General features: G+C 34.4%; 2 protein-coding genes across 2 annotated transcripts; both read left to right on the plus strand.

The window, feature by feature from the left end:
• Positions 1-866: 866 nt before the first annotated feature.
• On the plus strand, positions 867-1,832 carry LOC125478162 ((+)-neomenthol dehydrogenase-like). Its single transcript, XM_048585940.1, has 3 exons — positions 867-1,066; positions 1,171-1,417; positions 1,693-1,832. Exons 1-3 carry the CDS (start codon positions 1,047-1,049, stop codon positions 1,726-1,728), a joined length of 303 nt encoding a protein of 100 aa, XP_048441897.1. The 5' UTR covers positions 867-1,046; the 3' UTR covers positions 1,729-1,832.
• Positions 1,833-6,374: 4,542 nt separating this feature from the next.
• LOC103935554 ((+)-neomenthol dehydrogenase-like) lies at positions 6,375-8,488 on the plus strand. Its single transcript, XM_048585939.1, has 4 exons — positions 6,375-6,552; positions 6,657-6,903; positions 7,527-7,598; positions 7,763-8,488. Exons 1-4 carry the CDS (start codon positions 6,533-6,535, stop codon positions 8,312-8,314), a joined length of 891 nt encoding a protein of 296 aa, XP_048441896.1. The 5' UTR covers positions 6,375-6,532; the 3' UTR covers positions 8,315-8,488.
• Positions 8,489-14,473: the final 5,985 nt, after the last annotated feature.

A 14,473-nucleotide genomic window follows, 5' to 3' on the forward strand; every position in this document is an offset into this window, starting at 1 on the left:
TTTAGGGGTGTGACGTTTAAACAATGACAAAATAAACGATTAAATGATATCGTATAAAAAATGGGGGGCTTTTAAAGATTATATCTTCAACCTTTTAAGAATTCTAATTTATTATGATATTCCTAATTATATATTTATTAGCAAAAGTGATCTTTTATAATGAAAGAAATTAACTACATATATTTAAAACAAGAAAAAAATAGTGTAGCAAGAAAAATACTTTTTTCTTTGGTAAAGTGTAGCATGAAAAAGAGTCTAGCTAAAAAGGCCCAGAATGGTTACCCCCAAATAAAATTCATAATTAAAAGATATGTGAAGGTAGGGGTCGAACCCGTATGTAACTAGAAAATCTAGCATCTGCTAACTCCGCTACGGTTGCATGCCTCGCACACCTTCAGGGCCGGTCCTAATGTACCAGCTCATATTTCAAGCGCATGAAAAAATTTATTCATGCACCGAGAATCAAATTAATTGAATATTTTGGAACATGCATTTACAAATAGTCAACACTAAAATTCCAATTGTCTTTGCTGATGGTTGATTTACACGAATGAGGGTTCTTTTCAGATAATCTTTGTAAGGATTTTGGAGATATATAAATTATATCAGTTCATTGTATATCGTACGATTATAAATTATTTTAAAAAGTTTTATTTAAAATTGAACACAAATAATATCTGATGAAAATTAATCGTATAATGTACAATAAACAAATATGATTAGTAATTTATCGAGATTCTCACAAAGAGAATCCGAATTACACGACAAAAATTTTTGGATAACGTGGGCAGTTTGAATTACACCACAAAAATTTTTGGATAACGTGGGCAGTTGCATCGCCCAGAGTTCTTTTCGTTGTGCAAAGAAAAGTCCACTTTCTTCTAGGTACAAGTAGATCCTACTATAGTAGTTGGAAGATGGCAAAGAACAATCATCTTATAAATTTTATCTAAACATGCAAAACAAAGCTCTAACACTCTATATAAGCACGCAAACCATTATCTAACTACCGACTGATCAACCCGATCGATATCGAATCATTATCAATGGCAGAAGCAACAAAGCGGTGGCCACTCCATAACAATTTCTCACTCTTTGTTGTTGTTTCTTATTTTGTTGTTGTTAATTTGTTTTGAATTTGGTGTTTCGTTATGGTTGTGAATTTTTCAGGTATGCAGTTGTGACAGGGGCAAACAAAGGAATAGGATTAGGGATTGTCAAGCAGTTGGCATCAGATGGAATAACAGTGGTCTTAACAGCTAGAGATGAGAAGAGGGGTCTTGAAGCTGTTGAGAAACTCAAACAGTCCGGTTTGGGAGGTGAAGTGGTTTTTCATCAACTTGATGTGGCTAACCCCTCAACCATTGCTCCTCTCGCGGAGTTCATTAAAACCCAGTTCGGGAAACTCGATATCTTGGTACGATCATAGCTCTTTTCTTAAAAAGTTTCTGTCTTTGAAGACTTGGGCTTTTGGGCGTAGCCAAGTTTTTGGATTAGATTAATTAGAATATCGCTTGAATCAAATAAAGTTTGTCAGACTCATTAATTGGATTTTGAGTTGGTTATAAGAACATCTAAGGATCTACCCAAACTGACCTTTTAATTTCCATTTTCTAGAATTTCTTGCTTTTCAATAGTTTGAGTTGCTGAAGTAAAACAAATATTGAAAGATTTGTGCTTTGCACTGCACAGGTGAACAATGCAGGGGTTGGTGGATCCATTTTATAGATATGTTAGGCACGTTTTATTGTTGTATAAGCATGGGTGTAACATAGTATTTTTAATACTATGCATCGAACTACATTTCTTCTTAATATAGGTAAATTATTTTCCATGTATTAGTAAATATGTTAGGCACGTTTTGTTGTTGGTATAAACATTATTTTGCATCATTGTAAAAAAGAGATATTATATTACACCCATGGTATAATTGTTCGTAGGTAAATTAATGTGCATATAAATAATGAAATACAATGTTCTAATATATTAATAAAAAAAGGATAAATTCAAAAGTATTCATGTCACATCCCGGCCTGGGACGAATCACTTCCCGGGCTTGCTCCACCACCGTAGCATGATATTGTCCACTTTGGGCCCCGACCACGCCCTCACAGTTTTGTTTCTGGGAACTCACACGAGAACTTCCCAGTGGGTCATCCATCATGGGACTGCTCTAGCCCCCTTCTCGCTTAACTTCGGAGTTCCTACGGAACTCGAAGCCAGTGAGCTCCCAAAAGGCCTCGTGCTAGGTAGGGATGAGAATATACATATAAGGATCACTCCCCTTGGCGATGTGGGATGTCACAATTCAAGAGTACGGTGAAAAAACTGAATCGAATAGTTTCATGAAAATTCAAAACCTTTCTAAAAAATTAAAATGCAATAAATTTTTAACATTAATGTCTTTTTTTTTTCTTGTTGCAAAATCATTTACTATTTCCTTACAATTAATTGTCTACATCAAGCATGTAATAGGGGTATTTTAGACATGTGAAAAATGTGAAATGTGTGAATTAATGTGAAGTTAATGAATTTGCTTATGTGGATCCTAGTCATTGGGTTTTCTTTGAGTAAAAAAGTTATGTAGGGTTTTCTATGAAGAAAATTGAGTTTGAAGAGCTAAAGTCATATTTTCACAAATTATAATGATGCATGACATGCTTCAAGCAATTGCTGAAAGCCAAGCTCATTGGGGGAACCACAAGATTACAGAAATCAATAAAACCGTTTAAGTCTTTGTATTACATGGAGATCATATAAGAACAAAAACTCTCAAATCATATTAGGACAGAGAGTACAATGCACATGGGTCTAGTTGCATCACGTAATCATCAACCACGATCCCAGAACACCAAGTGAAGTAGATTCAGCAAGAAAACAACTTAAACCCTCACACATAGTTATGAAAAAGGTTTAGCAAACTGAAATGAAATTAAAATATGAAAAAGGTTTAGCAAACTGAAATGAAATTAAAATGAAAGAACTCTCCTACAGAGACAAATTAAACTAACAAACTCTCATAAAGAGAGTAATTAAAACCAGCAAACTACAAGTGAGTTCCCGAAAGTTATTAAACATAATCTATTTTGAATGTGACTCGCAATGTGTTCCAGTTTACGGTCCTCTTGTTCATAAAAAAAAAATTGAGGCATTGATGCTCCACCACACGCGATAGCGGCGAAACGTCGCTGTCAGAGGCTATATTTTTTGTAGCTCAGATATTAAGGGCTTGTTTTGTATCCTATTTAAAAAATTTTATCATTTCTCAAACATTTCTTAAGAAATTTTCTTAAAAACAATTTTCTTTAAAACTCAAAAATTTATTCGATATGCGATTTAAAAATTTTGAAATCTTACAACTTAAACTGTACAAAGTGATCCAAAAAGAAGAGGTCAAGGGAGAAAGAGGAGGGGAGAAAAGAAAGTAAGACATGATTGGAGGAAAGAAAAAGAAGAGAGAGGATCGGAGGAGATAGAGAGGAAGACGAGTGCGAGAAAGAACTCAGAGAATGATGAAAGCAGATTGAAGAAGAGATAAAAAAAATGTACAAAAAAGAAAGAGAAGGGGGAGATAGAAAGAAGAAAAGAGAGAGAGTTTTGGAGTGAGAGGGGAGAAGGGAGAGAAAAGAATGGAGTGAGTTTAAGTTTAAAAACTCTAAAAACTCACTTCTTGTTTTTAAAAAATAGACTATATTTTTTTAGTTAGTCTTGAGTTCAGTTTTTGAAAATAGTCCTACCAAACAAGTTTTTAAGGCCCAAAACCTGAAAATTGTTTTTGAGTTTAAAAAGTTGGATTCAAGTAGAGTACCAAATAGGCCATAATAATTTTGCAGTCTAGCAACCTATTTATTTTTGGTCTACCTTTGTAATTTACAAGCTGAAAGAATTAAAAGACACTGAAAGGAATATAAATAAGGGAAAATTTTCAGTGTATTGGGAACACAACTTGGTGTACCGGTTGTGTTATCTGTACATTGAAAAACCTGTCCAGAAATAAGGCCTTCTACTTACTAAATTCATAATTTCAGTGTCTTTGTTTCCAAACCTCTTTTGGCATGCTAAATCTACTTAAAATTCAAACATTTTTTTTTGGAGTGGTTGAAGATTTTCATAGAACAATAACTGATTGAATTTTATTCTGGATGATTCAATTCCATGGACCTACGAATAAAGTTTAATTTAAAAAATAATTTAGTTCAAAATCTCTAGTTATATTGACACACCCTGACCGATATCAAGGCGTGCTGGCCGTCACGTGAGAGTGTCGTAGCCATGTGCACAGTGCGGAAGCAAAATGATAAAGAGAAATACGAAAAAATAAAAACCAAACTACTAACAGTACTAGCTAAGATAACATGCTAGTGCGAGAGTAAGTGTGAAATACACAACTAGAGTATAAATAGCCTAAGTGCAGTCCGACTGGACAAGTACTAATTAAACAACACCCAAAGGTGATCCTACATTTGTGAAATCTGTCAGAACCACCACCACCATTCGACTCCTAAGCTTGCTAAGAGTCCAAAAATACCATTCACGACCTTGATCTGCGATGTTTGAAAGGATTTTGAGGGTTGTCCATACAGGTTGTATGGAAATGGAAGAAAAATCCGAGAGGAAGCAGAGAGAGAGAGGGTCAACGGGGAAAGGGATTGGTGTGTGTGAGTGTGGTCCAGCTGAGTCACCAACCAAAAACAAATCACCCATGACACCAACTAACGTCCAAGGGCAAAATCGTCATTTCACGCCATCGATAACATAATTCGGGACGGGTTGTCACATATATTAATTCTACAAGTAACATTGAAAACGAAATCAATCTTAACCCCGTACTAAACAACTAAACATGTTATTAACGCAATGATAACGCGATAAGTAATATTGAGAGAAAAAATCCAACTACATGATCTCATGCCTTGTAGAAATTTTTTAATCTGTCCAGAATATGAGTCGGTAAGTGGAGGCAAACTTAAAAAAAAAAAAAAAGAAGACTTTTTTTCTATTTCTATTAGGACACACAAATATGTAATGTAGTGCAGGGCTGATCTTGAGATTTTAGAGACCTTGTGCAAGACTCAAACAGAGGCCTTTACATGGTCTAGAATTTTTGTTGCTATATTTTCTTTTATATTTCATTGTGTATAAATTGATATAGTGCAAAATAAAATAAATAAAAATGAAGCATGATGTGGTGGCTATGTACTTATATGCTTCCACTATGTTTTTGGGTTAGAAACTCTTTAGTTTTTAATACAAAAAGCATGGTGTGGTGGCCATGTAGCAAATCACAGATTATGATATTAATAGCATGCTTATGATGAATTGTCGGTTTTTTTAGTGCATTTTTGCTCACCTCCTAAAGTAAGGATGTTTCTCACCCCGCCCGAGTTGATTGTTGTTATATTTGTCAAAATTTCGAGATTCGTGTCTTAAATTAATTAACCAAATTAACCTAACGGTAATCAATGAGGTACTTTAGGGATGTGACGTTTAACAATGACAAAATAAACGATTAAATGATATGGTATAAAAAATTGGGGCGCTTTTAAAGATTATATCTTCAACCTTTTAAGAATTCTAATTTATTATGATATTCCTAATTATATATTTATTAGCAAAAGTGATCTTTTATAATGAAAGAAATTAACTACATATATTTAAAACAAGAAAAATATAGTGTAGCAAGAAAAAGATTTTTTTTTTGGTAAAGCGTAGCGTGAAAAAGAGTCTAGCTAAAAAGGCCCAGAATGGTTACCCGTATGTAACTAGAAAACCTAGCATCTGCCAACTCCGCTACGGGAATTTTGTTTATTACGTTTACGTTTTTTATTTTTTAGTTTTTTTTATATATGTATTTACCATATAGGTTATTAAAATTTCTGGGCCTCATAATAACGGGCCCTGTGCGGTTGCATACCCCGCACATCCTCAAGGCTGGTCCTGATATACCGGCTCATGTTTCAAGCACATAAAAAAATTTATTCATGCACCGAAAATCAAATTAATTGGATATTTTGGAATATGTATTTACAAATAGTCAACACTAAAATTCCAATTGTCTTTGCTGATGGTTGATTTACACGAATGAGGATTCTCTTCAGATAAACTTTGTAAGGATTCTGGAGATATATAAATTATGTCGGGTCATTGTATATTGTGTGATTATAAATTATTTTAAAAATTTTATTTAAAATTGAATACAAATAATATCTGATGAAAATTAATCGCACAATGTATAATAAACAAATATGACTGACGATTTATAGGGATTCTCACAAAGAGAATCCAAATTACACCACAAAAAAATTTGGATAACGTGGGCAGCTGCATCACCCAGAGTTCTGTTCGTTGTGCAAAGAAAAGTCCACTTTCTTCTAGGTACAACTAGATCCTACGTAGTTGGAAGACGGCAAAGAACAATTTTCTTCTAATTTTTATCTAAACGTACAAAACAAAGCTCTAACACTCTATATAAGCACGCAAACGATTATCTAACTACCGACTGATCAACCCGATCGATATCGAATCATTATCAATGGCAGAAGCAACAAAGCGGTGGCCACTCCATAACAATTTCTCACTCTTTGTTTTTGTTTCTTATTTCGTTGTTGTTAATTTGTTCTGAATTTGGTGTTTCGTTATGCGTGTGAATTTTTCAGGCGTGCAGTTGTGACAGGGGCAAACAAAGGAATAGGATTCGGGATTGTCAAGCAGTTGGCATCAGATGGAATAACAGTGGTTTTAACAGCTAGAGATGAGAAGAGGGGTCTTGAAGCTGTTGAGAAACTCAAACAGTCCGGTTTGGGAGGTGAAGTGGTTTTTCATCAACTTGATGTGGCTAACCCCTCAACCATTGCTCCTCTCGCGGAGTTCATTAAAACCCAGTTCGGGAAACTCGATATCTTGGTACGATCATAGCTCATTTTTTAAAAAGTTTCTAGCTTTGAAGGGTTGGTTTGGTATCGCTGTGCTTTGAAAAAAAACTGTTTCTGCTATACTGTGAGAATAAGCAGCTGTGAAATAAAATAGCAGAATGTTTGGTAAACTTTTTTGTAAAAGTGCTTTTGAAAAAAAAAAAGCAGTATTAGAGTGTTTGGTAAACTTTTATGTAAAACAGATGTGAAAAAAAGCCGGTTTTTCAAAGCTGGGTTTTGCAGCTTCTTGTTTTTGGCTTTTTTTTCATCCAAAACTGTGAAAAAAAGCTGAAGCTGAGTGTTTACCAAACACAAAAACAGCTCCCAGCTTTTTTTTATAGCAGTTTTTTTCAGAATCACCTCAGTACCAAACCAGGTCGAAGACTTGGGCTTTTGGGCGTAGCCAAGTTTTTAGATTAGATTAATTAGAATATCGCTTGAATCAAATAAAGTTTGTCTAACTCATTAATTGGATTTTGAGTTGGTTATAAGAACATCTAAGGATCTACCCAAACTGACCTTTTAATTTACATTTTCTAGAATTTCTTGCTTTTCAATAGTTTGAGTTGCTGAAGTAAAACAAATATTGAAAGATTTGTGCTTTGCACTGCACAGGTGAACAATGCAGGGGTTGGTGGATCCATTTTGGATGCTGATGCTTTTAAAGCTGAAATAGCTTCTGGTTGGGTAAGTGTTGGACATAATTCTTCTCAAAAGGCCACTTTTTGTGGCTAGAATTCTTCTCACAAGCCATTTTACTAGCAAATTAAATGATTATGTGTGATATTATTCTGGACAAGATTTTCACTGTGATAGATTGATGACTGATGTTTGGGGCGTGTGTGATGCAGAAAGAAACAATTGATTGGAATAAAGTGATGACTGAAAATTATGAGTTAGCAAAAGAATGCGTGCAAATAAACTATTACGGTGCTAAACGAACAACCGAAGCGCTTATTCCACTCCTCCGGTTATCCGAATCACCAAGAATTGTTAACGTTTCATCCTCCATGGGCAACTTAAACAAAATACCTAGCGACAGGGTTAAAGGAGTCTTCAGTGATGTCGAGAACCTAACACAAGAGCAAATAGACGAGGTGCTGACTCAGTTTCTAGAAGACTTCGAGGAGGGTTCGCTTGAGAGCAAGGGCTGGCCTTCTCATATGTCTAGCTATATACTCTCAAAGGCAGCAATGAATGCATATACACGTATTCTAGCCAAGAAGTACCCCGATTTTCGTATCAATTGTGTCTGCCCCGGATTTGTCAAAACAGATATAAACTCCAATTCCGGCGTCCTGCCTGTCGAAGAAGGTGCAGCAAGGGTTGTGAAGTTAGCATTCCTGCCCAATGATGGCCCTTCTGGCTGCTTCTTTTCTCAGAATGAAGTGACAGGTTTTTGATTGAAGAAGATTTTATATTGTAATGCAAATGTTGCAATGTATGTCCTTTATTTGGGTGTCAGCTTGAACTTGTCAAGTATACTTGGAACAATCTATATTTGTAACACAGTACCTTCTGTATAATGTTTTATTTCCTGCTTGGAATATATATTCAATCAGTTGTGCAACATTAAAGTATTTTGTGTCTACTTGGAATATGTATTCAGTCGGTCGTGCAACAATTTCTATCTCACATTGCAATATGATTGAATTTCAGAATTTTCATTCAGTCTCACTCTACTCATACAGTGCAACAAAACTGTTTTGAAATTTAAACTAACCGAAATTAGTCCAACTTAGTTTCAAATTTTATGCTCGCAAGCGTACGAACCGTTCAATAGTATAGAAAGCAAGCACTTAATATCGTATCTCAGTAAATGATTTAATTCTTATCAACTAACTTAAATCCAATTGCAACGAAATAAAATTAGCAAAGATTGATGAAAGATGGATTTGAGAATTGAAACTAATAGTAAAAACAAATGAAAACAAGAAAATTTGATCACAATGCAAAAAGTGGCAGCCAAGAACACAATTTGTAATTCAGTCCAGTAAAATGCTAGAGCATCCGACTCACCATAACCAAACCAACTCATTTTTTGCAGTGAATTATTAACAAGTACTCAACCTCATTGATGGTCAAATCTCCCTAACATGTAATATCTATGGCATCTAGACTATTACGTATATCCCAATATGCAACCATCCATGGCATTTAGAATAGTTTAACATAATGAAACTTATCACGATCAGTGGAAATTTATATAAAGACTACACAAATCCTAAAGTATGGCATCTACAACTAGGAAATTCATGGTATCTATTTGCAAGAAGCTATCACTCAAGTTGAAAACATGACATCTGCACAACTTGCATCAAATTTACCAAGTAAAAGTCAAGATGATAGTTAATCACCAAGACTAAAACCAAGCATATAAACATAGCAAACGATACTCAATGAAATTGAAAACTTGAAATAATTCACTTGAGAATGTAAGCATTCATAGTCATGGCTACATCGTAGCCCTAGCTAAGGAAAATTAGTTCCGAAACATAGATGAAATTATCATTGTATTCATAATAAAAATGAGAAGAAAATTGAGTTTAGAAAAAACGCTGAAAAATCTTGTGCTCTACTGCAGTTGTCTTCCATCAGTCTCCTGCCTCTTCTCCAGAGTATTAATCAGTTCTCTTTTCTTTTTTTTCTTTTTTTCTTCCCACTTCTCCTTCCTTTTCCGCAACCGACAAAGGTTTTAAAACCCATTAACTGACAAGAATGAATTAAGAGAAACGGAAGAAACTTCAACTCCTTCTCATTGATATCTCACTGCCATAACCCGTAGCCTCATACATCTGAGTCAATTCATTGCAGTAGCAACCCTCCTTAATTTGCCTCTTCAATGATCTGCTAAGTGTTGACTGGCAATCACATCTCCTAAATGGACATCCACCAGATTTGCAACTTGGCCAATCTCTACAACAGATCAAAATCATCAAATAAATATCTCATGTTTATACTTTTGGTTGAGACCCTCAAATTGGAATTTGATCTAGGAAGTTGGGTTTCCATCTCTTTTTTAATTTGATTGCCCTAAACCCGTTTCTGTGCTACAATTGTATGTGGCGGTTTGCTCCAGAAAAATTGGGTTAGGCCTTTCTTTCCCCTGTCGGGGTAAATGAGATGATAAGGCCAGCCTTTGAGCAATTGAATAAATCACGTGCAAGGCATGTCTTCCACATTTTGTTGACTTGTCAAACCTCCTTTTAGACTTTAAAAACAATATGATCCCTACTGATAGAGATTTTACCACACATGCAAACGGGTTAAAAACTTCTATATTACTTGCAAGAATGACAAGGTTGTTGTAGTATAAACGGTTCTCGCAAGGTCGTTCTCCACCGGGATTATTAAATAATTTAAAACAAACCAAATTCTAATTAATTATTGTAAAGCAGAAAGTTGATATAATTGGTCTTATAACCTACTTAAATTAAAACGAATTTAATTAATAAAAATAAACTAATTTGCAATATTAAAGATGAAGGGAAAAGAAAACTGTTTTGGATAAATCAAATTAAGAAAACACTAGGGTTCCACCATCACCTTGCAATCCTATGTATTTTTACCAATTAATTATGATCTATACATGCCAATTTGAAGGTTAGGTTTTCCTAATTTATATTCTACTTGGAACCTCCAACATAAAACGTATATCTAACATGCAACCCGTCCGGATGTTCGGATCAAATCTGAACATGAAAGACTCGTTATGCTTTATGAAAACCCTTTGAAAAACCATGCAACCCTTAAGATGTGGTGTTCATCTTAAGTGAAATTACAATTATTAATCACAAGAAGCCAACATCAATTTCAGGGAACCTTCCGACCAAAATTGCATCAAATTACTTTTCTAAAGATCCTAATGGTGATCAGGCATTAAGACAATTAGATAGTTTTAATCACGATGATCAATAATTCAAAGTATGCATGCAATCAATCATAAGCAATTAAATAAAAATCACATATTCCTGCTAAGACTTACGGCTTCACCCTAGCAAAAGGAATTAGTTACGCATATTCATAATTGAAATCATAGAACATATTATTAAGAATAAAAGGAATGAAAACACCTTAAAGTAGAAAATCTCCAAGAACCCTAGCTAAGTTCTCTGTATCCCCCAAGTTGCATAAAAGAAAAGCCCTTTTTCATTTTAATCTCTCCTCCCCCAGCGCACAAACCCTAACTAGTATTTTATTCCCCCCAAGAAACTAAATAATAATAAAATAAAATAGAAAATAAAGTCCTAATTAAACTAGGAAAAACTGCACAGAAACTGTTCAGCCACGTTTTAGCCTTAAATCTTCTTCAAATCCGCCCAAGATAGCTTGTTTTAAAGATAAGAACGTTCTGAACACATCTCCAGAAGGCCACGAACCCATCCGAGGTCATCTTGGGCTCCAAAAACGCAAGTTAAACCCAAAACGTCACTATTCCAGCGCTGCGCATGGTTCCTTTATTTTATTGCCAGAAAATCATCGCTTGGTAGAAAAAACTGATATTTTGACACGATCAAGCTAAGTGACTCACGAACGTCCTCCAATTGGAATTACTCCAAAATTCGTCCATTTGACCATGTTTTGCTCCAGAGGAAGTCAAAAATCCTATATTGGAAATATAATTCAAAGTATCAAAATTCTTCCAAATTATTAACCAAAATATACTAAGAATAGGGTAAAATATATAATATAAAATATACTCATCACCTACACAAAAATTCAACCAAATAAGCTGTTGTCTAATTTCTAAAGGAATGACCTGCATAAGATTTGGATGAGCAAAAAAAATGTAATTACAAATAACCCAACTTGTGATTATCACTTAAAACCAATTTTGACTTTAAAAATTTGACAAACACACTTTAACTCAATCCATTTACTGAACAAAACCAAATTCCAGCTACTTCACTTGAATTGAATTTAAAAGGATTGAATTCATATTTTTCTCAAAACCATGTAATTTAATTCATTTTGAATAAACATAACACAAGAAAATGTAGCTTTTAGAGTAAAATAAGTAGTAAAATATGCGCTCATCAAAAACCTCATCTCACTAAGTGGGGTAAACTATATGAATTCTAGAATAATACCACTGTTCGGTTTAGCACCAAGTCTTGGATTAGCTCCAAGAACTCTATTTTTTCTTGAAGTCTCTATCCACGTCTTCTTAGGTCATCCTCTACTTCTTTTTCCTGAGCTTGTCTCATAATTGCATTTTTTAACTGAAACATGTGTAGGTTTCATTCCAAACCACCTTAACCAACTTTGTCTTATCTTATCTTGTATTGTGGCCCCTCCTACTACTTACCTTAGATATCCTCATTTTTAATCATGTCATTTCTTGTGTGCCCACATATCCAACGAAGAATTCTCATCTCCGCCACACTCATTTTTTTCATGACTTGATGCTTGACCGCCTAACATTCCGTGCTATAAAGCATTGTTGACCTTATTTTCATTCTATAAACTTTTTTCTTAAGATTTTGTGGTTTACGATGGTTGCACAACACACCGATGCACTCTTTTACTTCATCCATCTAGCTTGTATTATATGGTTGAGATCTCCATTCAAAGACACACAAATGCTCTGTCGTGCTGTCAAAATGCAACATATCTTGATGCTTCTCTGTTGGGATTATTCTTGATTTTGAAGATTTCCTACGTTTCTAAGTCTTTTCAGTTTGTAGCTGGTCTTCATTTTCCACTCTATATTGCATGTAGACATGGTCGTTGATAGGATTAAAAGCACACCACAAAGTAGCACACAAATGTCTTATTAATTTTCCTTATTAACAATAAGATTAGTCAATTGTAGCATATGAAAATAAGGGTTTTTCCCGCAGAAGATTGTTTTATCTAGCTACTTAAAATGTTACAAAAACTGGGCTGTTGTCCCTACTAACCAGCCACCGAAAAATAATTATTAGACTGACTTACACTTATCTAAATTCTACGAAATTTTATATGCAGATACTAGACACACAGAGCTACACTCATACAAATTTTTGGGATTTTTGGAGTTGATTTGCTATTTAAATTAAATCGAACAAAAACAGATTTTAAGTAGTTCGTAGATTAAGAAAAACGAGTTAGGGGAATTGCTATCCACCACCAAATAATCATGCAAATATGTTGTTTCATTCAAATTCCTTTCATTTTCGGATGAAGATGCTCAAGTTGGCTCAATGTTAGAACTCAACCTATTACTCTTTCTTATGTAGTATGTTAAGAGAATGGCGTGTTCATAGATTTAACAAGTAGAAATCATTAAGAACGAAAAGAGTTTGAGTCATCACAAGGCATCGTAAGTACTGGCGTTGTCTTACTTATCCTAGAAATTGATTCACATTTTAATCGCAATTAACAAGTACTACTCTAGAACATATGTAGCTCCTCATTTGACAAGGGCAGGCACACACATATTCATAGCATTAGAATCCTAGATATGCTTACTAAGTATGCATCCGTACAAAACACATACAGAATTCATCAATGAGACAAGTGGTGAACTAATTTTCATCCATTCATAAAAGTAATTCAAACGAAATGTCATAACAAACTTGCAATCATATTTGGGGCTTCAAACAGTCCCTAACTACTAAAAATTTAGTTACACAATCCTTAAGTTAAAACAAAAGATAGACATGAGTTTGAGAAAATAGAACCGAAAGAAATCGACTGAGGCCTTCTCTTTCCTTCCTTCCCTAACACTGCTTTTAAACCAATTCTTGCTGCATCATTTTCTTCTCCTTAACTCACCCAATAATAGCCATTTAGTGATGACAATAAATGAGAGGAAATGGTAAAACAATTGTAACTCCTTGGGTAGCCTTTATGCCAATTACTCCCTCTTAATCCTCATCTTTAATTCCATTTCCTCTGATATTTGAATAGGTGTCAGCTGGTTTGTTCTTGACTTCATCAGTTTTGGTTGCTAGTTTTATTGGATTTATTGCTTTCAATGCTTTCTTGTCAGTTACAAACTGCTCAGCCTCTTGGGAACCTTTCAGTGTTAAAATGGCCATAACGCCTTCTAGAAAAATGATATTAGTAATCCGTGAAATGCTCCAGAAAATAGACATCCATAGCTTTCCAAGCATATAAGGCTCATTCTTTAATTCATTCTGAGCAGTCTGCAACTTGGTTCCAAAGTCAGCTGACCTGCACAGGCAGTTTTGACGAATTTATTACTTAAAATCCCACTTGTACTATTTTTCTTTTCTTTGCTTGACAAATCCTACAAAATACAAAAACAAAGTAAATAACTCAAAAATATAAGAAACTAACTAAAAAAAGACAAGTGAATTTGATATAAAATATATATAAATATAAGCTTATCAGTCGTCCTCATAGATGGCAGTCATATCCTTGGCCTAGGGGACCTTGGAGTTCAGGGAATTGGAATTCCATTGGAAAACTTAATATGTAGGTTTGCTGCAGCTAGTATTAATACAGTTTTCTTGGTTAACAAATTAATCTAGTAGATTGATAGGAGCATATTTATGCGACTTAATTGGCTTGTTCTTGTGCATTTACGTTGTGTTTCTTTAGTTATTTTAGTC

The sequence above is a fragment of a genome, unplaced genomic scaffold (genome assembly GCF_019419815.1).
Source record: "Pyrus x bretschneideri cultivar Hongxiangsu unplaced genomic scaffold, Pyrus_bretschneideri_v1 Contig231, whole genome shotgun sequence".
Classification (NCBI taxonomy): domain Eukaryota; kingdom Viridiplantae; phylum Streptophyta; class Magnoliopsida; order Rosales; family Rosaceae; genus Pyrus; species Pyrus x bretschneideri.

Bases quoted from the DNA above. Each gene is read 5' to 3' on its own strand.
- LOC103935554 (XM_048585939.1), top strand. From the start codon at position 6,533: ATGGCAGAAGCAACAAAGCG. The intron at 6,553-6,656 runs GTGGCCACTCCA...TGAATTTTTCAG, and splicing joins ATGGCAGAAGCAACAAAGCG to GCGTGCAGTTGTGACAGGGG. The intron at 6,904-7,526 runs GTACGATCATAG...TGCACTGCACAG, and splicing joins TCGGGAAACTCGATATCTTG to GTGAACAATGCAGGGGTTGG.
- LOC125478162 (XM_048585940.1), top strand. From the start codon at position 1,047: ATGGCAGAAGCAACAAAGCG. The intron at 1,067-1,170 runs GTGGCCACTCCA...TGAATTTTTCAG, and splicing joins ATGGCAGAAGCAACAAAGCG to GTATGCAGTTGTGACAGGGG. The intron at 1,418-1,692 runs GTACGATCATAG...TGCACTGCACAG, and splicing joins TCGGGAAACTCGATATCTTG to GTGAACAATGCAGGGGTTGG.